Here is a 27,511-nt window from a genome sequence, read left to right on the forward strand (position 1 = left end):
ATGTCCGTGGCCCAGTCGCTTGGATGGCTTTTTCTTGGCGCTCTTGGTTGTGGTGCTGTAGTAATGGAAACATTGCTTCCCCGAGCTGGAGGACCTGTGGTGAATGTTGCTTTGGTATTTGGTGGGTCATTTCCACAGATGGAGTTGGTAGGACCCCTGATTCCAGATGGGTCTTTAACTCTTCCTCTTGACATTCACACAGTTAATGTGCTTGTTAATGATAGCGGCCCTGGACCACTCTTGCGCCAACTGTGCCTGGCATTAAAAGGAGCCCATGCAGTTGTGTTTCAGGATAAAATTGGAACAGAGGCTGTGGCCCAAATCCTAGATTTCATCTCTTCTCAGACACTTGTGCCAATCATTAGCATCAGCGGAGGATCTGCTGTGGTATTGAGTACAAAGGTAAGCTCATAGGATGTTGGCATTCCCCAAAGCAATTTGTGGGAAAGGATATTGTCCATATTATATTTATCAGTTTCTGGTTATTGCTTGCAATACTTTACCACCGATTGTTGTTGTAAAAACTATCTTTACCCTTTCTAGCGTAATTTGTGGCTTTCGTGGTTTTACATAGGACTGCAGGTTAAATTACTGATTTATTATAGTGCACTGAAATAAAAAAACGTTCAACAACAAGGTTCTAGGGATAACCAAATGTATGACATGCTCAATAGTTGTTATTCATCAGTTCTGTATTGATCCAATAATTCGCAGTAGCACGGTGCTTCTCCTTTATATCTGAGCGGTGGTATAACAGGGGGGGTTATACTGTAACATTCTGGTATGTACTGTTGTGCGACGTCGGCAACAGGTTATAGTGTAGCAATGGTGGGACAACATTTCAGCCCATCCTTGACATTTGCAGCAAGCTGTGCTGCCTTGCGGATATTATATCATGGTCACATCAAGTTAATGGACACAATAAAATTCTATTGTCGGAATTTGAACAGATTTAATTGATCATCTAGGCTAAAACTGTAGCTCTTGTTCTGGCGTCTCCAACTGGAAATATCAGAAATGATAATGTTTGCATTTTTCTATTGCACCACATGGCCTATACATTGGTCCAAAATAATTGGATCATTACCGTAAACCCAAAGATTATTACTGTAGGATTGATCAAATTGCCACCTTTTTAAAAGGAAAATGTTAGTGCTTTTTGGATTGTGGTATGTGGTAAATGGTACCTCGGAGGATGTCACTGGCTGCGTCTTGCTGCAGAAGAGTAAAAGTATAGCAGGAGACCGGTCCAGTAAACAGACCGCTCACGGGCAATAATAATGTTTGAAGTACTTTTTAGTGGTGTGAATTCACAATATAAAACCTAGACTGTGGGCATTGGGCTAAGAGTAAGTGAATGTGCATTTATAGACTAGCATTCAAGGACTTAAATACCATAAGGTTGCTATGGGGTGCTTGGAGAGAGGGGACCCAGTCATGTTGCTCACTTCCCTTTGCCATTGGGTAAAAAGGTCTAGGCAGGAATTCTATTTCTAGAGAAAATGCATTGTTAGCCAAAAATTGGGGTGGGGATCCGCCACAGCGTCATAGAAAGGTTGTCTAAAGTGTGTGTGGGGGGGGGGGGGGGGGCGAAACCTGGACCTTCCATCCTGGGCGGCAATAAAAGCTGCACCATAGGGAGGGCCCTGTTTGATCTTTGCCATGGGTCCCCTCTCTTGTGTTTTTGTGTATGCCACTGCTAGCATGGGTCTTGGCTGGTGGGCCACCACTATGACTTAAACATCATTATGCCTGATCACCCACTTGTTAATGGGGTTGTTCAGAATAAGAAAAACATGGCTGCCTTCTTCCAAAAGCAGTGCCACGCCTGTCTACAAGTTGTATGCAATATTGAAGCTCAGCCACATTCACTTAAATGGAGCTAAATTATAATGCCAGACACAAACCATGGACAGGTGTGTTTCTTGAAGAAAGCAGCTATATTTTTCCAATCTTGTACAACCCCTTTTAAAGGGGTTGTCCACTACCGGACAACTGATGACCTATCCACAGGATAGATCTTCAGTATATCATCGGTTCGGGTCCGACACCTGGACCCCACACTGATCAGACGCTCCGGTGGCCTGCGGGCATCGAATGTTATGGCACGTTATGCTGTGTACGGAGCCGGAAGCAGTTGGCTCCGTACATAGCATAGCAGGCGTGCTGCCGAACTGCAGCTCTGTTCCTATCCACTTGAATACTGCAGTACTGCAGCTCGGCCGCTATTCCGTGGCCGGAGCCAACTGCTTCCGGCATGTACATCTGGTGCAGAGAGGCCACCGGAGCAGTTGATCGGTGTGGGGTCCGGGTGTCGGACCCCCACAGATCATGTACTGATGACCTATCCAGTGGATAGGTCATCAGTTGTCCGGTGGTGGACAACCCCTTTAACTATTTTAATACTTCCCATAAAACAGCATCGCCTCCCCACTTTTACATGAAACAAACTCTCGTCAATGTCCTCTTCATGGATATTTTGGATGTTTGGATTCAATGATGTGATTCTTCTTCCTGCACTACGCCCTAGTCCCCACCATCCTAACAGACACTTATAATGAATCTTCTGTTTTTGGACGCCTGCACTAAATATCTTTTTACCTGTGCTTTAATGTTGTTTCTGATTCTGAATTTCATTTTAGTTTGTTTTTAATTAGTGAGTTTATTTTTGCATACGACAGAGCATCAGCTTTGAAGAAATGAAAGGAAACAAGTAGTTTCACAGTTGATGACGCATCTGCTTCTATATTTCTCTCTCCAGATCACAGTACATGGAAATAAGGGTTACTTCATGGCAAAAGTTATAGAATTGTTTCATTAACTTTGACTAACGTCCGCTATATTTCTGTATATAACTTTCATTGTTCCTTTTTATAAGTTTTTCCTTAAAATAATGGATGTCACAATATGACCACTTTTATTACTTCTTTTTTTTGCATTAATGTCACCATTCAAAAATAAAACTATATTTTCATTATTTCCCCAGGAGCCAAGATCTTCCTTCCTGCAGATGGCGGCCTCATTGGACCAGCAGCTCATTGTTATATTCAAAGTGTTGGAGGAATATGACCTTGGTCCATTCTCTGTTATTACCAGTCATTATCCTGGTCACCGGTTATTCCTGAAGACAGTCAGAGCTTTGTGTGAAGCTATTCAACCAGGTTGGGGTCCTCAAGATGAACTGATACTAGAGCCGGGAACGGGCCCAAGAGGGACCCAGAGAGTTCTCAGACAAATTTCAGCCCCTGTGCTCCTACTGTTTTGCTCCAGAGAGGAGGCTGAGGAGTTGTTCCTGATGGCTGGTGAAGCTGGACTACTTGGACCAGACTTTATCTGGATTGTACCAAGTTTCACAATTGGATCTCCAGAACGCCCTGCTGACTTCTTCCCTGTTGGACTTGTTAGCGTGGTGACTGATGGTTGGCAGAGGAGTCTACGGCAAAAGGTTCAGGATGGAATTGCAGTAATTTCCGCAGCAGCAAGGAACTATTTGCAGAAACATGGTGAGCTGCCCGATCCTGGAGGAACCTGTTTGACACCAGGACAAATGCAAGGAAATGACACTTTGTATAGGTACATGTTAAAAAAAAAAAATAGTTAGCATGACAAGTTCAATTTTATATTTTATGATATTTTATTAGAATTCTTTGATCTGTCAGGTGGTCCTTTTTTATTTCTTGCCCTTTATTGTCCGCAATCTCTTGATATGTGTGTTCTTTCTGTTCTCATTTTGCTTTACTACAAATTGTTTTAATCTCTTAGACATATGCTGAATATAATGTGGCAGGAGAGGGACCTATCCTTCAATACCCAGGGATATCTACTAAATCCATCTATGCTGGTCATTACGTTGACACCACAACGGGTATGGGAGGAGGTAAGCACTTTTCTACATTTCCCTAGCATTACCTGGGTAGTGGTTGCTAGAACTGTGAACAGCCAAATAAATCTGTCCGTCCCCCCCTTTCTAGGTTGGCAGGTGGGAACGTGGTATAATACGTATGAAGTACCCAGTATGGCCACGATATGGCCGTGGTCAACAACTTGTGTCAGATACTCGTCACCTAACTGTGGCCACCTTAGAGGAGAGACCATTTGTTATCGTTGAGAACACAGATCCAGTCACAGGAGACTGCATACGGAATACAGTACCTTGCCGCAAGCAGAGCAACTTGACCTTAAGGTACAGAGGATCAGTCAACAGCAAACCATACAGAGGAAGGGAAGAATAGTGATGTCATGGGATAATTATTCATAAAACAGACTTTTTACCTTACTACCTTTTATGTTTGTCCTTTTGTAAAACTTTACTTACATAGTTCTTATATTTTATACCCCAGCAGTTCAGGTGAACCTTACTCTAAGCTGTGCTGTAAAGGCTTCTGTATTGACATCTTGAAGAAGTTGGCTCGTACAGTTAAGTTCTCGTATGACCTTTACCTTGTGACAAATGGCAAGCATGGGAAAATGGTGCGAGGGGTGTGGAATGGAATGATAGGAGAGGTGAGTAGGCTGGCATACATACTACTTGTATTCTCCTCACCAACTATATACTATCCTATTTCCCCTCTTTACCACCAGCTGACTATTCCTTTATTCCATGCCCTCTCAGGTTTATTACCAGCGTGCTCACCTTGCTATTGGGTCTCTCACTATAAATGAGGAGCGTTCAGAGATTGTGGATTTCTCAGTCCCCTTCGTAGAGACTGGAATCAGTGTCATGGTGTCACGTAGCAATGGAACTGTGTCCCCCTCCGCTTTCCTAGGTGAGATCTATAGACCACCACTCCATAATCTTTCTTCATAAATCATGATTACAAAAATATTTATTGTAGAAAGTCATTTCAAGCAAAATGTTAGAATTTCCACAACTCGTCTAAGCCCCGGATCTAAAAAAAAAAAAAAGTTGAACCGTTGTTATTCTATTATCTATGGTTCAAAAATATAATACAATTTTCATAATGATTGTACATCGGACTCTTGGAAGAGGAAATGAGTAAGAAAAAGAAAACCCAACAGATTTAAGATGTCTTCTTTACTTATTTGCAACTTCCACAACCTCTTGTTATCCTTTTCTTGACACTACAAATGGAAAGTGTGTATTATGGACCCTTATATTGACCTTGTGATGCTAGGATTTCTGCTTATTGAGCCTTGTTAGGTCTCTCATCGAGATTCTGTAAGGTTGGACTTGTGGACAAATATTTTCGTTTTTTAAATAAGGTATTTATTGTTCTTGTGTTGGGATATTGAATGGTGGACTAGCCATAAATTCTTACTTCTCTCTACAGAGCCATACAGCCCAGCGGTCTGGATGATGATGTTTGTCATGTGTCTATCTGTTGTAGCAGTGACTGTATTCATCTTTGAGTATTTCAGCCCAATGGGATATGATCAAGATCTAAACAATGGAAAACGTGAGAGGATAACTATTTTCTGTAATAATTGTTGATCATAGAGGTTTAAAAGTTACATCAAAAACAGCAAAAGAAAATGTATATTTTGCCTCGGAAGTATGAATGGAAAGTATAAGGGCTCATTCAGACGAGCGTATCTGTAGTCCGTGTGACGGCCATTAAAACAATTGCCGTCACACGGACTCATGTATTTCAATGGGCCGTTCACATGACCGTCGTTTCAACGGAGTGTGTGAAGAGTTCGTGAAAAATAGGACATGTCCTATTTTACTGCGTGTCACACATCCCTTCATAGACTCTAGTCTATAGGGGATCTGTGACAACTCGCCCCGCACTGGTGCACCTCGGACGTGAAGAAGTGCAGTTTTTCACGTCCTACGCTCGTCTGAATGTAGCCTAAGGGTCTGATCATAAAGACTGATTGTTTTGTATTGCCAACCAGTAGCACTTACAGTAGTGTTTTAGATCGGTAGTTTTCTCTTCCGAAAGAAGGTTATTTTCAGGCATATGTTTGTTATGTTCTTGGCCTTCCAAGTATAAATAGCTTCATAACTAATATGAATAATTAAGCCGAGGCTCATTTGAATAGTCACTGAGCCTCATTTGAATACACTGCAAACCTTGCTAAGGATGACTACATTTCTCACAGTCACGCAAGATTGTCTTTATGAAAATTAGAATTTTAGGCATGCAATTGAACCATCCTGATTCTCACATAATCTGGTGTAAATCTATGTGTGCTGAAAGTAATATCATTAATTACTATGTATGAATATATATACATATATATACATTATATATATATATGTACGTACGTACGTACGTACGTACGTACGTACGTACGTACATATATATATATACACACACATATATATATATATATGTACATATATATATATATATATATATATATATATATACAATATATATATATATATATATATATATGTACATATATATATATATATATATATATATATAAATATATATGTACGTACATATATATATATATATATATATATATACGTACATATATATATATATATACGTATATATATATATATATATACACGTACATACATATATATATATAGATATATATGTATATATATTTATATATATATATATATACGTACATATATATGTATATATATATATATACACATATATATATGTATGTATGTACGTACGTACGTACATATATATATGTATACATATATACACGTATATAAATATAACGAGATTGAAGGTTTAAGGCATTGAATGGAAAGATCACCGGTGTGAGTAATGATGGCTACAAAGATCAATGATTCTGAAGTGCAGCAAAGGACAGGAGCTGATGTGAGAAAATGATAAGAGATGGACGGGAATAAGAGATAACGTTCTTACTTGTCTTTTCAGGTTTAGGAGGTCCAAGCTTCACCATAGGGAAATCCTTATGGCTGCTGTGGGCACTAGTCTTCAATAATTCAGTTCCTATACAGAATCCCCGTGGGACTACCAGCAAAATCATGGTGCTGGTCTGGGCATTCTTTGCTGTAATTTTTTTGGCTAGTTACACAGCCAATCTTGCTGCATTTATGATTCAGGAGCAATATATAGACACGGTGTCTGGCTTGAGTGACAGGAAGGTGAGTGGTGTCTAAACATGCTTCTCGCTTCCTTAAAGTCGTTCAATTGTTTAATTATTTTGCCCAGATAAGTGCAAAATTCCGTGCTGATTAATTTCCTAATTTAAATTAATAAGCGTTAAATCTCTGTTTTTATGATATTGAGCTCCAAATCCTCCACAGATTTGAATGATGAAATTCGGGCTGCGTGGAACCACCAGTATGGTGAGCTTACTGAATAAAGATTTACAAAACTCCTATTGAACTCAATAAATCCGTCTTCATTAAAGGGGTTGTCCACTACCGGACAACTGATGACCTATCCACCAAATAGGTCATCGGAATATCATTGATGCAGGTCCGACACCCGTACCCTGCACCGATCAGCTGCCCCGGTGGTCTGTGGGCAGCAGATGTTATGGCACATTATGCAATGTACGGAGCCGGAAACAGTTGGCTCCATACATTGCATAGCAGCTGTGCTGCCGAACTGCATAAGGATTTACAAAACTCCTATTGAACTCAATAAATCTGTCTTTATTAAAGGGGTTGTCCACTTCCCTTCTCCTATCCCTTAATTGAACTTGATGGACATTTGTCTTGTTTCCACTGTACTATGATGACCTATCCCCCGGATAGGTCATCAGTATATCATCGGTGCGGGTCTGACACCCGAACCCCGCACCGATCAGCTGCTTCGGTGACCTTCGGGCACCAAATGTTATGGCACATTATTCGGAAGCAGTTGGCTCTGTACATTGCAAAGCGGCCATGCTGCCGAACTGCAGCTCTGCTTCTATTCACTTAAATACTTCAGTACTGCAGCTCGGCCACTATTCCGTGAACAGAGCCATCTGCTTCCAGCAGCGTATACGTCAGGTGCCGGAGGCAGCCAGAGCGGCTTAACGGTTCGGGGTCCGGGTGTCAGACCCCCACAGATCATTTACTGATGACCTATCCGATGAATAGGTCATCAGTTGTCCGGTCGTGGACAACCCCTTTAAGGTCCACGCGGGGTGGCTGGAGACACCCATAGTGATATGATTTGTGAAGAGAAACAGGGGATTTGGAGCTCTCTCACATTTTTACTAAGAAGGTCAAACCTGGATGCTGGTGATGCTTTTTATATAGCACTTCGCAAAAGCTTTTGATACTGAATTATTACAGAAAGACCTTGATAAGCTGGCAGCCTGTGCAGGTAAATGGCAGATGAAATTTAATGTTGATAAATGGAAAGTAATGCACGAATGCCACAGTAATAGTAACACTGTATAACTGGAATTCAAAATAACAAAGCATAGGAAGGGCTTAACCCGTTAGTGACCGCCCCATAGTGTTTTAACGGCGGCCACTAATAGGCTTTATTCCGATGCAGTAGACTTTTTACGGCGCTGCATCGGAATAAATAAACAGAGCAGGGAGCCGTTAAATCTACCAGAGGTAGCTGAAGGCTGGGAGCATCCCTGCTCGAACGGGTGAGATCGATATTAGTATCGATCTCACCCGTTTAACCCCTCAGATGCGGCGCTCAATAGCGAGCGCCGCATCTGAGTGGTTTTGGAGAGAGGGAGGGAGCTCCCTCTCATCCCACTGACACCCGGCGATAAGATCACCGAGTGTCTGTCTTCTATGGCAGCTGGGGGGCCTAATGAAGGCCCCCAGGTCTTCCTGTAGTGTATGCCTGCTAGGTCATGCTTCTGGACACAATTCCGGATGGAAAATACGCAGCAATTCCACTACGTGCGGACGAGCCCTTACACAAATGCGTATTTTGCTGCGGAAATTCTGCAACAAATGTGTTGCGTGTTGGTACCCTTATTGAAATATTTGAATGTACAGTAAATGATTAAAATGGCAAATATACTTGCTTATAGGCAGTTTAAAACATAGTGACATTCGTAAATGCCACAGAGTTGGCAACATTCCAAATACATTGTGGCAAATATATAAACCGGTTTATGCCAGTTTTCTGTTTTCAGTAAAAAAGTCCACATTTTGGCACACTTTCTGGAAGTAGTCTAGAAAATGGTGCGGGGCTTAGATAAGGGGGTGGGCTCCCCATTGGAACGACAGATTTATCAGAACTTATGCCAGAAACTGGTGTAAGTTATGGCGCAAATCTACATTTGCTCATAGAAGGCATAGATTTTCATTTCTGTCACAGGGACAGCCAAAGATATGCCAAATACACAGTCGAGTCACATTATTATGACCACCTCTTACTTTCGAGGTCAGCAGTGCGTAGCCAATGAAGGAAGTGATGTGTCGTGGGCTGGCTTGGTGGGTATATAAGGTGTGCGATAGGCTGTCTGAACACATATCACTCATTGTTGCCATGGTTTTCGGGCCAAGGGTGGCAGTATTTTTCAAACAGCGCAGTTTGTGAACTGTTCGGATTCTGCTGTGGTGTATTGTGAGTGGACAACTGGCATCATTGGGAATAACCCGACAAGGAAACTGCGGAGCACCACGGTCATCGATGCGAGAGGTGAACGACCGCTACGAAGGTGCGCGAGGGCCGAACAACACGCTAAAGTGGAGCAGCTCACCGTGAAAATCAACCAGGGGGCTACCAGACGTGTCTCTAAAACAACAGTGTATGGGGCTCCGAAGCAGACGGATGGTCACTGCTCTTATGCATCAGAAAATAAGGCTACGATTTGCACAGCAGTATCTAAATTGGACCACCGATGATTGGCAAAGGGTTGACTTCTACTGTCACGATGCGGGTGTGGACCCACTGGGCCGTACCGCGTAGCGGGATGGCAGCTGGCCAAACAGGTATAGTACAGAGTCTATAGTCCAGAAAGGGCACCTGTGGCAACTCGGACAGTAGCAAGGCAGGCTCGGCTGGGACGAGGCAGCAGGCAGACGTCAGGCGTGGCGTAGCAGAACAGTCGTGGAATACAGCACAACATGACAACAGCTCGGCACAGCACTTGACCAGGATAGCACGGGATACAGGACACAGGATACAGGAACAGGGAACAGTTGGAAACTGGAAGACACTAGGAGACCATTTGCAAGACAAACTTTGGGTAACGAACAACGCTCAGTCAAAGAACAAGAGGGCAGAGCCCTTTTTATAGACCAGTAGCATTCAGACTTCCTGCAATTATGCGCGCACTGGCCCTTTAAGACGGTGCGCGCGCCCTCCGGGAGATAGTCTCGATACCAGGAAGTGAGTGCCGGCGCCTCACAGGGGTACGACGCTGCAGGGAACTCACATGTCCATGGCCGTGGCCGTCGAGGGGTAAGTCAGAACGACTGGCCGCGGCCATAGACGTTCCATCTACAATGAGTAACGTTTTCTGCTTTATCGAAACAATGGACGTTGGCGTGTCAGATGAGAAACATCAGAGGACAAACACCCTGCAACCATTGCTGGAAGAACACAAGCTGGTAGCGGCAGTGTTATGGTCTGGGGAACTTTTTCATGCCATTCTCTGGGCCCACTCATCCATGTGGAAGGCACTCTGGACTGATTTGGATATTAATCCATCGTTGCAGTTCACGTCCACCCATACATGCCGTTTGTCTTCCTGGGGCAGATGGAATCTTCCAGCAAGACGATGCGACATGTCACACGGCCAGAAATGTTCCGACAGTGGTTGTAAGAGCACGACCAAGACTTCCAAGTACTTCCCTGGCCTCCTTATTTGCCAGACTTGAACCCAATTGTGCATCTGTGGGACCTCCTCGATTGTCTTGTTCGCTCTATGAAAAAAATAAAAACATTTTTGCTGCGACGTGTGAACCCAGCCTAATGTTGCCAGTTATATTTACTAGGTCCAGAAAAACAGCTGTGAAACCTCATATGCTGGCTTTGATCATGCTGCCGGAAAGCTTTCTACATTCAACTTTATGCAAAGCCTACATCCTTAGGGTATACTTACATTAGACTTTTTTCTTCACAGTTTGCCACGACATGATTTTCATAATTACGGCATAACTGCAACATTTTTGTAAAAACCGATGTGGTTTGCACACATTGTCCAGAGAGTGCCTTACATTACCAAAGTAAATAATACATACATTGTCCAGATAGTGCCATACAGTGCCTAGATAAATAGCACCTTGTGAAAGGAGGAAACGAGCGCCGATCAACGAGCTGTCTCCATCGGCGCTCGTTTACACAGCCCAGGTCGGGACGTGTAAAAGTACCTTTACAGACAGTGCCCAATGTAGTCCATACCATATTCCTTTAGTGCAATACATCGTTCAGAGGTAGCTGAACAATGTATAGGAGATCAATAGGAAAAGAGAGGCAGAAGATAATAAACACAGGGTAAACATAAATTAAAACGCAAAAGAAATTGATATAGAAAGCTAATTGAAGCTTAAACGAAGGAGACAAAGAGAAGCATTAGCAGGATGGAAATAAAAGGCAGGTTGCAACGTTCCTGGGAGGGGTGAAAAACCCCAACATTCCTCATTATGTTTGTGATTAAGCTCTCATTAACACTCGTTGTTAATCGTCCAGACTTATTATCCTGCCTGCTGCTGCAGGATCGTGAACATTGATATAGCAACGTACACATTGTGTATGGGAATCTAATGATGGAATTAGAAATGCAATACAGGTTGCATGTATCGTTATTAAGGGGGCTTCAACGGGTAAATGTTCCCAGAGAAGCACGGTAAGTTTAGCTTTCTGGATTCAAGAACATGATATGACATAGTAAGATGGTATTACAGTAGTGTGCGGCAAGGTAATGTTACGGTTAGGCCTGATTCACACGAACGTGTCCATTTGGCCTCCGCAAAAAGCGGACCGTATTTAATGCATTTTAGTTCCGTGTGCTTTCCATGGGGCATCAGTGTTTCTATTTTTTTTCCCCATTGTTTTTTTAGCAACTGGCGCGTGAAAAACACGGACAGCACACAGATGTTGTCTGTGTGCAGTCTGTGTTTTTCACGCACCCATTGACTTCAATGGGCGACATGGTCCGCAAAATCGGACCAAAATAGGACATGCAGTGAGTTTCACGCAACGGAAACACGCTGTGTGGAAAATCACGGACGTCTGAATAGCCCCATTGAATTGCATAGGTCCGTGCGATGTCCGTTTTTTTTTAATGGACAGAACACGGACATATACAACGTTTGTCTGAATAAGGCCTTAAACACAGCACATGACTAAGCTGGGACAAGCACACTTGTTGCCCAACATAAGGTTTCAGAGTTTGCCATTTCCCCCACCCTTAGTCCCGTATTCCTATTAAAAACATCATTTCTCCATATCCCTCAATCTCCACCCTCTCCACACAACTCTCAATGTAGGGTCGGCTGGCCACCCTTCTATGGTCCTGCAGCTCCTCTCCAAGGTCCGAAGACCTAGAGCTCCTCTCCTAGCTCCACATCTCACTATCTTATATGGCATTCATATGTTCTCCCTGTGTTTGTGCGGGTTTCTTCGGGGTACTCCAGTTTCCTCCCACATACCGCTTCCTATGAAATTGACCCTCGTGTGCTAGTTTGTCTCAGGAAATTAGATTGTGAGCTACATTAGGGACAGGGACTGATGTGAATGACGACAATCTCTGTACAGCGCGGCGGAATATGTTGGCGCTATATAAACAACAGGAAAGAAATAAAATAAGGAAGCGCTGATTGTCTCACTGTGTGACTGGAGCCTACTGTAAAGTATTTTCTTATGTGACAGGTACCATTTCCTTACAAATGTATTAAAGGTAAGCCCTTAACGTACCCGGGCAGCATCAGTATTATCAGAAGCTCAAACACAGCTTCCAATTGGTTGTACACAGAAATTTAAAGGTGGAGCATTGTTTTTTTCCCCTTAAAGCGCAACCAAACATTCAACAAACTTCTGACATGTCAAAGTGACATGCCAGAAGTTTTGATTGGTGGGAGTTCGAGCACTGAGACCCCCACCAATCGCTAAAACGAAGTGGCAGAAGCACCAGTGTGAGCGCTAAGCCGCTTCAATTCTGTTCTGCTTTTTCCAGAAAGCCGGTGTAGCGGTGTATGGGCTCATAGACTTTCTATTGAGCCTGTACTCCGATATATTGATTTCCGGAAGAAGGCGGACAGACACGAAGAGGCTGAGTGCTCACACGAGCGCTTCTGCCGCTTCGTTTAAGCAAATGGTGGGGGTCTCGGACCACCAAACAATCAAAACTTCTGACGTGTCACTAAGACACGTCAGAAGTTTGTCAAACGTTTAGTTACACTTTAACATGTTACCGGTTGCTTTTCTTGCCTAAAATGTTTAATTTCGGTTTGGTTAAAAAAAATTATATTTATTTTTAACAGCCATATAATCTTGTCTGTGTCTGCAGTTCCAGAAGCCTCAAGAGCATTACCCACCTTTCCGATTTGGCACAGTCCCAAACGGGAGCACTGAGCGCAACATCCGCACGAACTATCCTGACATGCACAGTTACATGGTGAGATACAACCAGCGATCAGTGGAAGATGCTCTTGCCAGTTTAAAGTTTGGGTGAGAACTATATTATACATTGTAATGAATTATCAATCCAATTTGAATTCATTGTTGAAGTGGAAATAATATTTTAGTTCAATCTTGAGATAAAAGGTTATTTGTCTTTTTTATAACTTACTCACCCTATCCTCCCCAAGCCCTACATGACAGATGGCATGGTTTCAATATTTTGCACAGGGGAGGGCTAACAATTCTGAAACCGCTGTCCACCTATTGTAGTAACTGGCTATATACTGCACCGGTTTGGCTCTGGATAGTGCTATGTTCTACCTTCTCTCCTCTCTCGGCCAGCTTTTTTTTTATTATTATTTTCTTGTAACACACTGTATTGCCAGTTGTCATCTTAGGACTTGTGTTTTTTTACACAGGAAGTTGGATGCCTTCATCTACGATGCAGCTGTGTTGAATTACATGGCGGGTAAGGATGAAGGGTGCAAGCTGGTGACCATTGGAAGTGGGAAAGTCTTTGCTACAACAGGATATGGTATTGCTCTACAGAAGAACTCACGGTGGAAGCGTCCCATTGACCTGGCACTTCTACAGTTTCTAGGAGATGGTATGTGTCCGCCTCTATGATGTCCCTTCTAGATGTTTCTTACATAATCATCCCATTGGCGGTTAACAGTTTTAAAGGGGGAATCTATTTACTAAGAAGTAACAATTCTTATGCCAGTTCTGTGCCATTCGGGACGTTTTTAGTCTTCGCGAACCCATTCATTTTAGCCGGTGAATTGGGTCTGTGAAAAGTGATTCTCCGATTTGTGGAAAAATAGGACATGTCCTATCTTACCACAGATCACTGACGTGACTCGGCCGGCGCACACTATCGAGTGCATGAAGCATTAGAGTCTGAGATTTATCAATGTGCTACAAGTTAACAGTTAGAGATCTTGAGTTCTGTCTTGCAAAAGTGGAGCCCATGTAAGACAAGTCCGATACGGTGCACCGCATGTGCCTTTTAGTGTAGGCTGAGTCGAGTATTGCAACATTTTAAAGAACCATTCTGTACCTAGTGCAGGGCCTGTGGGATGCAGCATGCCACAGATAGTCTCTCTTGTTTTTTTAGTCCTTGTGTCATGCTCCGCCCCTTCAGGCCCTGCACTAAGTATAATAAAGTGTATCCGTTTTACATGGATTGTTCCTTTAAAATGTATCACACAGACATTGCTTAAGAGAACTTATTAGTTCTCCTTACATATGTTTTACCGAGAAATGTATGAATAAATTATCAACTTTGCGTTACCATTCCCCTTGGAAGTTTGATTGACCATTGATTACACATCATGGTCAAGACACGGCAAAAAAAAACGCATTTTGAACGGGACATGTGAACCCAGCCTAAAGGCTATGTTCTATCAAATGTATGTTTGCAAGAAGAAGGGGACAGATGGAAGGGAGTATGAATGTAGGATCAGACTACACAGGTTTGTTTGTAGTCTGTTATCTTGGAGACACATTGATCTGCATAGGAGCTGCAGACTGTGAACAATAGGAGATTTTTAAATAAGACTATTTACTTAGTTGTTTCATCTTTTTTTAGATACATCGAAAAAAAAATTGGTTGTGAATGTGGACCTGCCACTTAAAATAATACTTAGGGCAAAAGCTGAAAATACAGCTATTGGCCAAAGCGGTGCCGCCCGCCCCAGAAGCTAAGTCTCACCTACTATATGTATTCCCATCGATCAGAAGATCCAAGCTGCTCCTTACAGCCTTATTCCATACACGGGTCCTGAGCAGCTAGTGACATGACTCACCTGGAATTCTGTCCAAGGAATGACTCATTGAAGGTCATGAAAACCTGTGCTCAGGACCTGTACTTGCAAAAAGACTATAGGAGGAGCCCGAAACTCATGGATCTCCTGATCGGCAGGGACCACAGAGATTAAACTCCACCTGGGGTGGGCAGCTCCACTGTGGCCAATCAGAAGACATCTTTGGATCTGCTAATCTGTAAAAGTTTGGGGCTAGGGGCTTCCACTCTGGGCAATGCAAAGGTTGAAATCTGTGGGAAAATCCAGAACACATGCAGATACATATTCAATCTCCAACTTTCTCTTTCCCTGAGGGTATGTTCACACGGCAGCGTCCGTAACGGCCGAAATTACGGGGCTGTTTCCAGGAGAAAACAGCCCCGTCATTTCAGCCGTAACGGCATGTGCAGGCGCTTGAACGCCGCGTCCATTACGTACGTAACTGGAGCTGGTTTTCCATGGAGTCCATGGAAAACTGCTCCATTTACGTCTGAAGAAGTGACATGACACTTCTTTGGCGCGGGCGTCTATTTACGCGCCGTCTTTTGACAGTGACTAGTAAATATACGCCTCGTGTGAACAGACAAACGTCAGCCCACTGCTTTCAATGGGCAGATGTTTGCCAACGCTATCGAGGCGCATTTTCGGACGTAATTCGAGGCGTAAAACGCCCGAATTACGTCCGTAATTTGGCCGTGTGAACATACCCTTATACTTGTCCTTCTTTTTGGATCCACTGCTGGCTTTGGCTAAAAAAACAAACTGTACCAAAACTGCATCTGTAAAGAAAGCCTAAGGGCACTAGTGACTCTAACTGTATTATGCAATAGACACTAGTATGAGGCGGAATCATAAAATGTGCTATTTGATACTCATACATGAGAACACTCATTTAAGCGCATTGTCTCACCTGTGTAAGTGCATTGCCAGGTATACTGGCTGTATGGTGGCAGGTGAAGTTATAAGGACATGCATTGGCTATGTCGTGGCATTTTCATAAGATTTTTGTTGTTCATTTTAGTGAAGCTGATGCATTGTATGAATTCCTGGTATCTTATATAGTTTGTTTTGCACATATACTTCTCTCATAGTTAAAAGGTGTTGTCCGCGTTAGACAATCTCTGCTTCTTAGAAGATTCCCCTGGCAATCAGCAGATCACGAAGTGTTCCCCTGCTGGGACCCCCAGCGATCAGCTCTTATCTGTGGGGAAATCTGACAGCAAGGGTCCTATTACACAGCCTTGTAAACGAGTGCCGATCGACGAGAGAAAAGCACTCCTTTTCTTCTTTCACAATCAGTAATGTATGGGGACGAGCGCTCGTTACTCAGATCGATCGTCCCCAAACATTTCTATTATGTCGGCAGCAATAATATTTGCCGTCAATATTATCGGGAACAAGTGTTTTGTGAACGCTCATTTTCCCAATAATTGGCCGGTGTAAAAGGGCCCTAAGGCTGGGTTCCCAGGTAGCATACGGAATTGTGCGCGGAAAATCAGCAGCATTTACAGTAGCAGCAAAGTGGATGAGAGTGGAACACATCTCATCCACACAGTGCGGAAAATAATTGCTGAGAAAAAGTTAATAAATTGACTTGCAATGCAGTTTTTTCATCCACATCATGTCCGTTTACTCCTTTGGTCCTACTTGATACTGACGCTGAAAAAGCCTTCCACAGAGTAGACTTGGACTTCATGGCCTTCAATTTTAAGAAATTTGTCTTTCACTGACAAGTCATAGATGCTATTCTTATCCTATATACCTCTCCATCTGCTAGAGTCTCTGTAAGGGTATGTTCACACGGAGTGTTTTCGGGCCGTAAACGTCCAGAAAAACGGCTGAAAAATCAGAAGCAGAACGCCTCCAAACATCTGCCCATTTTCAAAACGGCCGCGTAAAAAAACGGCCACAAAAAAAAGTGCTTTTGGAGCCGTTTTTCATAGACTCTCTAGAAAAACAGCTTCAAAAATGGCCATTAAAAATGCAGCAGAAAACGTGAGTTTGATTAAAAAAAAGTCTGAAAATCAGGAGCTGTTTGCCCTTGAAAACTGCTCCGTATTTTGAGACGTTTTATATTTCGTGTGTGCACATACCCTTAACGGTGGTGCTTTCCTCTCCATTTCACCTAGTGAATTGTACCTGTCAAGGTTGCCCTCTATCTACCCGCACTTTTTTTTCTTACTTTAGAAACGGTTATATAAGATATTCGCCAGCACCCAGACATAAGGGGCTGCAAGCAAGTGGTATTGAACACCAGGTTGCAGCTTTCACAGATGATACGCTGCTATTCATCACCGATCCTCATACAGCATTCCCAGCCCTTCTCAACTTATGTCAGATATTTGGAGACTCTATATATATGACTTATCTAGACATGAAACTCTCCAGCGACATCTCAGGGGTCTTTGCGTTAAATTACCTACCCCTACTCAAATCAGTTTATACCCAACTCAAGGATTTGAATATTCCTATGGTTTCATGGATGGGGTGTAAGAACCTTTTAAAATCCTATATAATGCTCAAATTTCTCTACCTTCTTCAAACTGCGCCCATATTTCTCCCCCCCCCCCATCCTTATTCACTCAGGTGCGTCACTTATTCACTCAGTTCATTTAAAGAAAATAATCCAAATCCTGCCTAGCCTTAGACAATTGGCGCTACCGAAAGAATTGGGTGGATTTGGGCTACCTGATATTATCCTATACTACCATGCTGTGCAACTTCGCACGCATTTGGAACAAGCACTGTCCCGGTTAATAGCATTACAAACTTCTAACTCCTGCTTTACGGGGAGCTCGACACTAAAGCGGAGGTCATCAAATGACTCCTTACTAAAGGAATTAGCTGGAATTTTGTTTGTTCTCATACAATGATGATATAGTTCCAATCCCCATTACTCCTGCTAACCTATTACCTTATTTAATGGATCATCAATTAGACGATCCTTTGGGTTTATGGCAAGTTCCTATCGGCGACCTCTTGGCTAAGCATCCAGTCCCCCCACAAGACTCAGTCTATCCTGCTCTCACAACTTAAGATGTGGTCCACTACGCAGTACAACCACTTTGCTAAAATTTGTAGTAGTTTCCTTGCGGCTCGGTATGAGACATTTCTATGACTGCCTAAACACCCCAAGCGTATGCTATCCATGCTATATGGCAAATTACTCGCTGCAAATGCTTTGAAAAAAATGTCGTTCCTATTATCCTTGGAGAAAGATGTAAAAAATCTCCCTCTCTGCTGGGGAGGTCAGACAGATCATATCCCGTTCATATGGTGTTCGCACTATATCCAAACGTAGGAAAACTCCTACAAAGTTATGACTAGGTGGTATCGAAGTCCAGATGTTTTATCCAAAATGTTTCCATATGTATGTTGGAGATTTGGTTTCTCTCCAGGGTCCCTTTATCATATTTGGTGGGAATGTCACTCTTTATCTTTATTATGGGCCTCCCTTGCTGATCACATCAAGCGTATATGTTCCACAAATATTACCCTTACCCCTACTTTCATCCTTCCTAACTTAGACTGCATCCTTTGCAAACACACTTTACCCACACTCATAATTATGATGGCTAAGTTACTTATTCCGCTTCACTGGCTTAATAAGGACCCCCTGACTATCCATATGTGGATATGAGGAAATGTATTGGTTGGGGGAACTCTCCAGTTGGGATACTAAACAGTCACATGAACAGTTCCTTAAACTTTGGTCTTCTCGGACCATCTCCGTATTGTCTACGTCTCTGAACCTTTTCTGATCTGGTTGCCTTGCCCTGTATTGTACTCTTTTCACTTGTAATATCAATAATCTGTTCTTGATGCTTTTCTGTGTATACCCTTTTATGTTACCTTTCATATGTTTTTGGTTTACACTTATAATTGTTATTTATATTGCTGGCTTTTACTCTTTTATATATACTTAGATTTTGCTATTTCCATTGCAAAGTACTTGTAATTTCACAACTGTACTGTATCTTATTGACATGCCTTCGTATCCTGAAGAATTTACTTCACTTAATCTGACGCCTTATATTAAGAAGTTAAAAACTAAAATTAACTTTTGGAAGCATCTTTCATTTTTTTCTATGGGATAAGTATGCTTATTAAACATGGTTGTTTTACCTCAACTTTTGTATTTTCTTTTTTTCTCAAAACTCCCCGATACGGTTACCTGATTCTTGGATCAAAATTCTTACACGTATTTCTATTTAACTTATATGGCCTAACCATAGAATAAGAATACAAATTGATTAGCGTTATTCTAGATTGGACTGGGGTGGTTTGTCGTACCTCATTTCAAGTATTATTTCTATGTCACCCAACTATGCCAGATTAACGATCATGGGGAAGGTAGGAAAGTGGGTGGTTGGGGTCTGTTTTTAAAGGAGAGGATCCTGGGGGGGAGGGCAATTCCTGGCTAACTGCATTAGAAGCTAATTTATTCTCCTCAATGCAAATGTTGTCTGCAACACTTTATCTATTTTAGAGGGTGTGGGATGAAATTAGGAGGATTACTGGCCTAAAAGGATTTTCAAAGTTCTCCCCAATTTTATAAACTTAGTCGATGGGTAATTAATGGGCTCCAATAAATTCATCAGATATTTTCCTCCACTGGGATGAAGGACTTTGAGAGCACCCAGAAGGAATTTAATATTCCCAAAAGGGATTTCTATAAATATGTACAATTTAGACATGCACTGCAGTGTGAATCTCAAGATCTTATACGACGGTGTACCTCTAGGGACCGGTCAATTCTTGAGAATAGTCTTGCAACTCCATCATCTAAGAAATGTATATATAGAATTTATGATGTTTTGTTGTGGCCTTTAGAGAAAACCTACACTAACTATCGCCATGATAAGTGGTCTGAACAAGATATCGATCTGTCTTTTGATGAGTGGACTGAAGTTGAGAATAATACTAGGCCTATGCAACATTGATTTATTGACAACAAACCGGATTCAGGAATGGATAAGCAGATTTCAGGATAAATCAACGTAAACTTGGGTAGTTGTACTATGTATAGCATAGTTAAGGTTTTTTACTTCTTTGTAAAATTTTAAATGGCACTGTGTAAATATTTGAATATGTTTTATATTTTCAATAAAAAAAAAATAAAGTGTCTAGAGCCGGTTCTGCAATTTAGATTCTAAATTTAAATTCTACATTTGGGGCCACCTTAAATGATATTTTATGGAACTTAAGCAATTCTCTAATACTGTACATTGTTTTGATTCTTGTTCTCTGATAATAATCAAATAGGCCTGAGGGGAATTCTAATTCTTGGCAGTTGTCCTGCAGGCGCCATCAGCAGAATACAGGTGCTCAGTACTGCAGCCATCTGTTAATAGGGCACTCAAACAAGTTGCTGAGATGCGCTGACTGGAATATAAATTTCCTGCAACCTTATAATCAGAATGACCCTACTTGTAAAAAACTAAATTATGGAAATTACTCAGGTAATGTTTAAAGTCATTCTACTTTATGACACTAACCACTATGGCTATGATTTCTAAGCCTAGGTCGTATAATGTTGCTCATTCTGACAAAAACTTAGTGTAAAACTAAAGTTATATTGTTAATATCTATTTCTAGTCAAAAGGCCTTATGAGCATGGGTGTATTATAGATCGGTGTTGAACAGATCCGTAATATGGCATTCATACCCTCATAGGGCTGTCGGCCCATACTGTTCCTTTGTGTATTGTATAAAATGTAAAAAAAATGGTGGCATGTTCCAATGCATGGCATTTTACACAGGTATTCTTTCCTAAAGGCCCTTTTACACCGGCTGATAAGCGGCCGGTGCAGCAAGCACTGATCAACGGGACATCGTTGATCGGCGCTCGCTTGCTCCTCTCATACGGAGCTATGTATGGGACGAGCGGTCGTTACTCCGATCGTTCGTCTCCATACATTATTATCATGTCGGCAGCCGTCCCCCTGTTTACATTGGGAGATGCGCTGCCGCCGACGATTTCACTTTTTTAAAACTATACGACCAGCAGATGATCGGGCATTTGCTCGTTCATCTGCTGATAATTGCGCTGTGTAAACAGGGAAACTATCGTCAACAAGAGTTATATTAACGCTCGTCTGCACGATAATTGTCCTGTATAAAACTCCCTTAAAACCATTATTTTTAGGTTCCTAGTAGAGGTGCCATATGGCAGCACACAAAGTGCCTACGGTTCCATAATAAGGAAACATGTGCCTTCATACAGGGTTTTTGCACACAGCCTTTGTATACAATCAGCAGGATTCGTAGTAGTGAATAGTGTACTGTCCTGTAATTTCCATTTCTATGCATAGGAAATATCTAGGATTACGTTTAATAAAAAGAGACTGCAATAAAAAAAGGGTTACACTATTTTACAAGTTGAATTGCTTTTACATCCTACATATAGATCTTGAAGCTCTGGCTATCAATCACGGGTCCAGACGAAAATTCATTTGTATAGTAGACGGCACATGGAACTTTCTTTCAGTAGAGTCATTTTTAAGAGCTTTTTGACAAACTGCACAAGATCAATCTAGTATAAATAGGCCAATTCTTTAAAATTGCAAAATGAAGGTGCTTGTAATTCAACCTCGTTCTTAAAAAAGTCGGATCAATTTGTCACTTTTTATTGGAAGTTTGCATCTCTCAGACCTTCATTTTGAAGTTTCCAGGAAACGTAATGCCCTTCCATGGTGCCTCTTAGGCTACATTCAGACGATGTGCGCGCGTAAACAAATCTGCAGCGTTTTTCCTACATGTCGTGTCTGTGTGTCTTTGCGTGTAGCATGCGTTTTTCACATCCGTGCAAGCACTTTTTTTTTTCTCTGCATTTCTTTGTAACTGATGCGTGAAACACGGACAGCACACAGAGGTCGTCCATGTGCTGTCCGTGGTTTTCACACACCCATAGACTTCAATGGGCGACTATGTGCGCAAAAACACACCAATATAGGACATGCAGTGAGTTTCACAGAAAAGACACTCGCTGCGTGAAAACTCACTAATGTCTGAATAGTCCCATTGAATTGAATGGGTCCGTCTGCTGTGCGTTATTTCAATACACAGCACACGGACGAGGGACACGCTCGTCTGAATGAGCCGTTATGGTCCACAGATCTCCCTGGTGGCCAGGGGAACTTTATGCAGCGACATTACATGGCGATCACTTCACACTTATTGCCTGGTACTCATTGTTGCCCTTAATGTGCTGTTTACTGAATTTACTAACAAGAATTTACAAGTCAATGACAGATAGAATGAAGATTCCTCTTCACATCCCCATAATGCCAGAGTTCAGTACTGGAAGGAGAGAACAAAGATGATGAATTGTGATAGAAACGTCAATTCTCTGTGATTCAGTATTCGTGCCCAGACTATGTATTTATAGAGGTAAAATTAGGTGACTTTATAAGATATTTTATAATAAGGAAGTATAAGGCCTCGTGGTCATGGCAGAGGATTCTGTATGGCGGCACATGGAGTCCGCTGTCTAATTGCTTGTAGTAGTTAGGAGGAATTTTTTCCATTCTATGGTAAGTTGATTTATGTCGGGGAAGTTTTGATTTTCTATGGATCAACTAGGTTTCGTTAGCATAAAAGGTTGGACTTGATGCTATTTTTTTCAACCTTCTAACCATGTAATTCTGAATTCATTCTTCAAAATGAGCTATTGCGCTATTGATTCAGTCAAAACAACGGAACCCTTACACAACCCTGACAAACGGAAACCATTTGCACCGGATCCGTCACCATTGAAATCAATGCTGATGCAAACGCAAACTTATGGTTTCTGTTTGTTTCAGTTTGGATTCCGTTCATGGGTTCCCCTTACGGAAAGCTCAGACAGAACCCATGAATGGAGTCTCGATGCAGATCTGAACGAAGCCTAAAATGTAACATGTCGTAAACCTTGGGGAACATAATGACATAGAAAGATATTCATTGAAGTTGAAAAGGACCCATCAAGTTCAATCTTTTCCCAGAAGTGTTGATCCAGAGGAAGGTAAAAACAAAACTCATATGAGGTAGTTGCCAGTTTGTCCCGAAGTTAGGATGGGGAATCCTTCCTGATTCCAAATATGAAATCAGAATACCTGGGTCATGGATTAATCTCAAGACTTTATTACAAATTTTGAGAAAGTCATCTAAACCCTTTGTAAAATTGTTCAGCAAATCCACTATAAGGACATCCTCTTGCAGAAAGTTCCATGTCTCACTTACAGTAGAAACTTCTATGCCAATGGAGAAACCGTTTTTTCTCCAGACAAAGTTAGACACAGCTTTGTAAGACGTTTAATAATCAAATTCATGGAATCCAGATCAAACGGCTTCATACAAAGCACAGAATATGTCAATGATGAGAACTATAATATAATGCCCCAACTGCTAACACCTTCGTGTTATTTATTAGTAACAGCCCAACAGGCCATAGTCAGTTGGTAGATCGTCCCAAATGAAAGTGGGTAGGTGCTAAATATTTTCTACTGTATCTATATGATTTAAGTAATTGTCTAATTTTTTTTAAAGGTGACACTCAGAGGTTGGAGACCGTGTGGTTATCGGGCATTTGTCAAAATGAGAAGAATGAAGCGGTCAGCAGTAAACTGGACATTGATAACATGGCTGGAGTCTTCTACATGCTACTGGTTGCAATGGGGTTGAGTCTTCTAGTCTTCTCTTGGGAACACATTGTGTACTGGAGGATGAGACACTGTGTACCCAGTTCTTGTGTGGAACAGAGTCTACTAGGAATCAGTCGGGTAAGAAGGATGTTAAAATAAGGGGCATGGTGGGAGGGAAACAAACTGCAGACTTTTCTGTCCTGGATGGCAAAGCCCATCACCATAATGGGGGGCCCATTTTGATCTTTGCTATTGTAAAGGGTTTGCCAGACACAGGTTCTGTGTCGACGCCAGGGGTTTATCAGCCTTCATCAGCTCCAAGGCCTGCTAGAGTGACGCGATCTGTTACCACTCAGGCTGGCAGGCTGAGGAGAGGGAGAACCTATCACAGCCTGGCCTGACGGTTCTAGCTCCCGCCCTTGGTCTATTTATACCTTCACTTGCAGCATTTTCCTTGCCTGTGATTGTCTTGTTTCCTGGCTCTGCGTTTCCTGCTATTTTCCTGATTGACCGCTGTTTCATATTGACCCTGACTTGACTGACTATTCTCCTGCTCTGATTTTGCTACTACGTACTCTCCTGGTTTGACTCGGCTCGTTCACTCTGCCTGTTGCTCACGGTGTTGCCGTGGGCAACTGCCCCAACATCCCCCTTTGCTCCTGTGTGCCCTTGTCTTGTGTTGTCTGTCTTGCACCTATTGAGTGTAGGGACCGTCGCCCAGTTGTACGCCGTCACTTAGGACGGGCCGTGCAAGTAGGCAGGGACTGAGTTGCGGGTAGACTAGGGCTCGCCTGTCCGTCTCCCTACCCCGATTCATTACAGCTATGCATTCTCCCCCTTTCCTAAGTATGCCACTTCTGGAAATTTTTGCAATGTACTTTATATTGGGGAAGAAGTTTTAATAAAATAAAAGAGAAAAAAAATAATTTTATTAAAGTAGCCCTATAGTTCCTACATTAACGTTATTTTTTATTAATACTTTGTAAGAATCTTACCAAATTAATATGCTCATCTGCCTTTAAAAGTTATGAACTCATTTGAATACTTTTTTTTTTATCTGTGTTTAGTGGAGATAAAGATTTGATTTGCATAGATATAGTAAGAGATACAAAAATACAATGTGGGACTTGATACATAAAATAATGCTTTAGTAAATCAATTTTCTGACTTCTATTCTTAAATTTGTAGGGGATCTACAGTTGTTTTCGTGGTGTTCAGAGTCCTTCCCGTGGTCCTGCATGTCCTGATCCAGATGTGACGGGGACTCCAGTACCGGCCAATGTTTTGAGGGTACTGCAAACAGCAAGGGATCTGGTTTCTTCTTCGGGAGTTGGAGGTTCCCTGGAGACTGCATCTCATGCTCTACGTACATGGAGACAGCGTAGTGCAAGTCTTCAAGCTGCTTTCTCTGTGCAGGGATCACAGCAGCCAGCACAAACCATCTCTTCTCCTCAGTGTGGCGCCATTGCCAAACCAGTGGCAATTGTACACCATACACCAAGTGGACCACTTATTTCTCCTGCATTGCAACCATCTCATGCGGCTTGCTTTCCACTGGAGGAGATAGAGCCCACCTCAACGACAGCACATATGTTCCTATGTCAGGAGAATACTCCACAGGTGTCCCTCATCTCACAGAATGGAAGCATACAGGAGACAAAACTAGGCATTGGTAGTGGCCCTTCTGATATTTCCCACCTGACAATAAGTAAAAGACTGGAGCCAATGCACAGGGCACCCACCACTTCTACAGTAGCCTCTCCACATTGCAGACCTTGGTGCCCATCCCCTATTCCAAGGCGAGTATCAAGAAGGCCTTACCTGTTGTGTGATTCCCTTCAAAGGGAAGACTGGAGGCTACACCAAAGATGTGGTAGGCCATTTTACTGTTCTCTTCCTCATACCTCCCATGCGTGCCCCTTCTGCAGCAATAGCTATCCTATGAGGCATAGAGGCGGTAAATCGTGTAATGCCTCTGCCTATAAGTCTTCCCAACATGAAGCAGGGTTGCAGGAGACAATCCCCCCTCTTGCCATACCATCCACCTTAACCAACAGAGACAGGCACACTGTTTTTAGCATGGCTACCCTAGGAAGGACTGTGTGTTATTCCCACATGGGAAATAATACGAATCCTTCCTCTTCATCTTTAGGAACATTTCCAGGTGGCAGAGCAAGAACCCACCAGCCTACTGAAGCATGGAGGAGAATTAGCTGGGAATCAGAAGTGTGAATTTATGGAATACCTGTGTGTATTATGACAATAAGAACTGCGCCAGATTTAAAGGAATATAATTGACTGCTGACCATCAGGTGCAGGACATATATATATATATATGTCTGTGAAATTCTTTATACCTAAACAAAAACGCTTTTATAGAGTTATCAATGGAATGGGTTAGGCATGAATTCGACCTATCATATGGTCACTTTACATTAAAGGGTATGTCCACCTTTGTACACAATTTTACAGCTCATATATAGATATAATCTATATAAATCATTGAAGAACTTTGTAAGTATTCTGTTTTAATTATTTTGCACTGATCCTGCATTACAACCTTTATTACAGTTAGCGCTACAACCACAGTTCTACTGGTTGCTATTGAAAACCGTTAACAAGCTTGTCATCAGATGCCTTACAACTTAGATAAGATTCTATAATGCAGTAGGACAGTTAGTTTTTTCTTAATATTTGCTGTACAGAGACCTGGTGTAAAGACTGGGCTTCCCAGAATACAAATCACAGCGGCAAGGACTGTTGTGAGATTTCAGCTCTGAAGCCTGTAGACTTGTTAATGCAATTCAGGAAAATAATAATGTATTGTAAATAAGGATCAGTACCAGATAAATAATACAATGTATTTAGAAAGTTACTAAGCTGTTTCTAATGGTGTTGCAAAGGTGACTTTAATTATACGTTACAGCAATATAATATTATAACTCTAAATCACTTCTCAAGGACCAGAAATGTTATACTATAAAGCAGGGGTGGGGAACCTATTTTCTGCCAAGGGCCATTTGGATATTTATAACATCATTTGCGGGCCATACAAAATTATCAGCTAAAAAATTCGCCTGATATATTTGGTCAAACATTTAATTAACTCACCCCTAATGTGATGGCTGGAACTGCTTCTCTTTGGTAAAGCGTGTGATGTTAGGCGGTATTGATGATGTAGCTACTGCGTCGGTCCGTCTGGAGCGGTCAACTCTTTAATACGTTTTGAAAAGAACTCGCAGCAGAAAGTTGTTCCTACTTACTTAAAAAGGTTTTCCTATCAGGGACATTTATGACATATCCACAGGATATGTCATAAATGTCAGATAGATACAGGTCCCACCTCTGGGACCAGCACCTATCTCTAGAATGGGGCTCCCTAAACCCTGTTCTACCTCTCTGTGTTCCGGCTGATTTCATGAAGAAGAAAACAACATAGACCGCTGAGCCACTCTGTTTCCGTAACTCCCATAGTAGTGAATGGCAGTTATGGAAGTAGCGTAGCATGCGAGCTACGCTGTTTTCTTATTCATAGTCGGAAATCACAAGCTTCAGCCACAACACAAAGAGGTAAAATGGGGTTTAGGTGGCCCCGTTCTAGAGATTGATCTGGGACCCGCAACTATCTGACATTTATGAC

At 42.1% G+C, this 27,511-nt stretch overlaps 1 protein-coding gene across 1 annotated transcript; it reads left to right on the plus strand.

Annotated features, from left to right (window-relative positions):
- GRIN2C (glutamate ionotropic receptor NMDA type subunit 2C) lies at positions 1 to 26,372 on the plus strand. The gene is made up of 12 exons (XM_075846401.1): positions 1 to 402; positions 2,987 to 3,573; positions 3,763 to 3,877; positions 3,972 to 4,183; positions 4,344 to 4,503; positions 4,613 to 4,766; positions 5,292 to 5,417; positions 6,819 to 7,048; positions 13,330 to 13,490; positions 13,862 to 14,049; positions 23,777 to 24,009; positions 25,060 to 26,372. The coding sequence occupies exons 1-12, from the start codon at positions 1 to 3 to the stop codon at positions 26,101 to 26,103; spliced, it is 3,612 nt and encodes a 1,203-aa protein (XP_075702516.1). The 3' UTR covers positions 26,104 to 26,372.
- The last annotated feature ends 1,139 nt before the right edge of the window (positions 26,373 to 27,511 follow it).

The sequence above is a fragment of the Rhinoderma darwinii genome, chromosome 13, assembly GCF_050947455.1.
Source record: "Rhinoderma darwinii isolate aRhiDar2 chromosome 13, aRhiDar2.hap1, whole genome shotgun sequence".
Classification (NCBI taxonomy): domain Eukaryota; kingdom Metazoa; phylum Chordata; class Amphibia; order Anura; family Rhinodermatidae; genus Rhinoderma; species Rhinoderma darwinii.

What these genes read in the sequence shown, in the direction of transcription:
- GRIN2C (XM_075846401.1), top strand. Translation starts at nt 1, where the DNA reads ATGTCCGTGGCCCAGTCGCTTGGATGGCTTTTTCTTGGCGCTCTTGGT. An exon ending in CTGTGGTATTGAGTACAAAG is followed by an intron (nt 403 to 2,986) that starts GTAAGCTCATAG and finishes TTATTTCCCCAG; the next exon opens with GAGCCAAGATCTTCCTTCCT. An exon ending in GGAATGGAATGATAGGAGAG is followed by an intron (nt 4,504 to 4,612) that starts GTGAGTAGGCTG and finishes ATGCCCTCTCAG; the next exon opens with GTTTATTACCAGCGTGCTCA.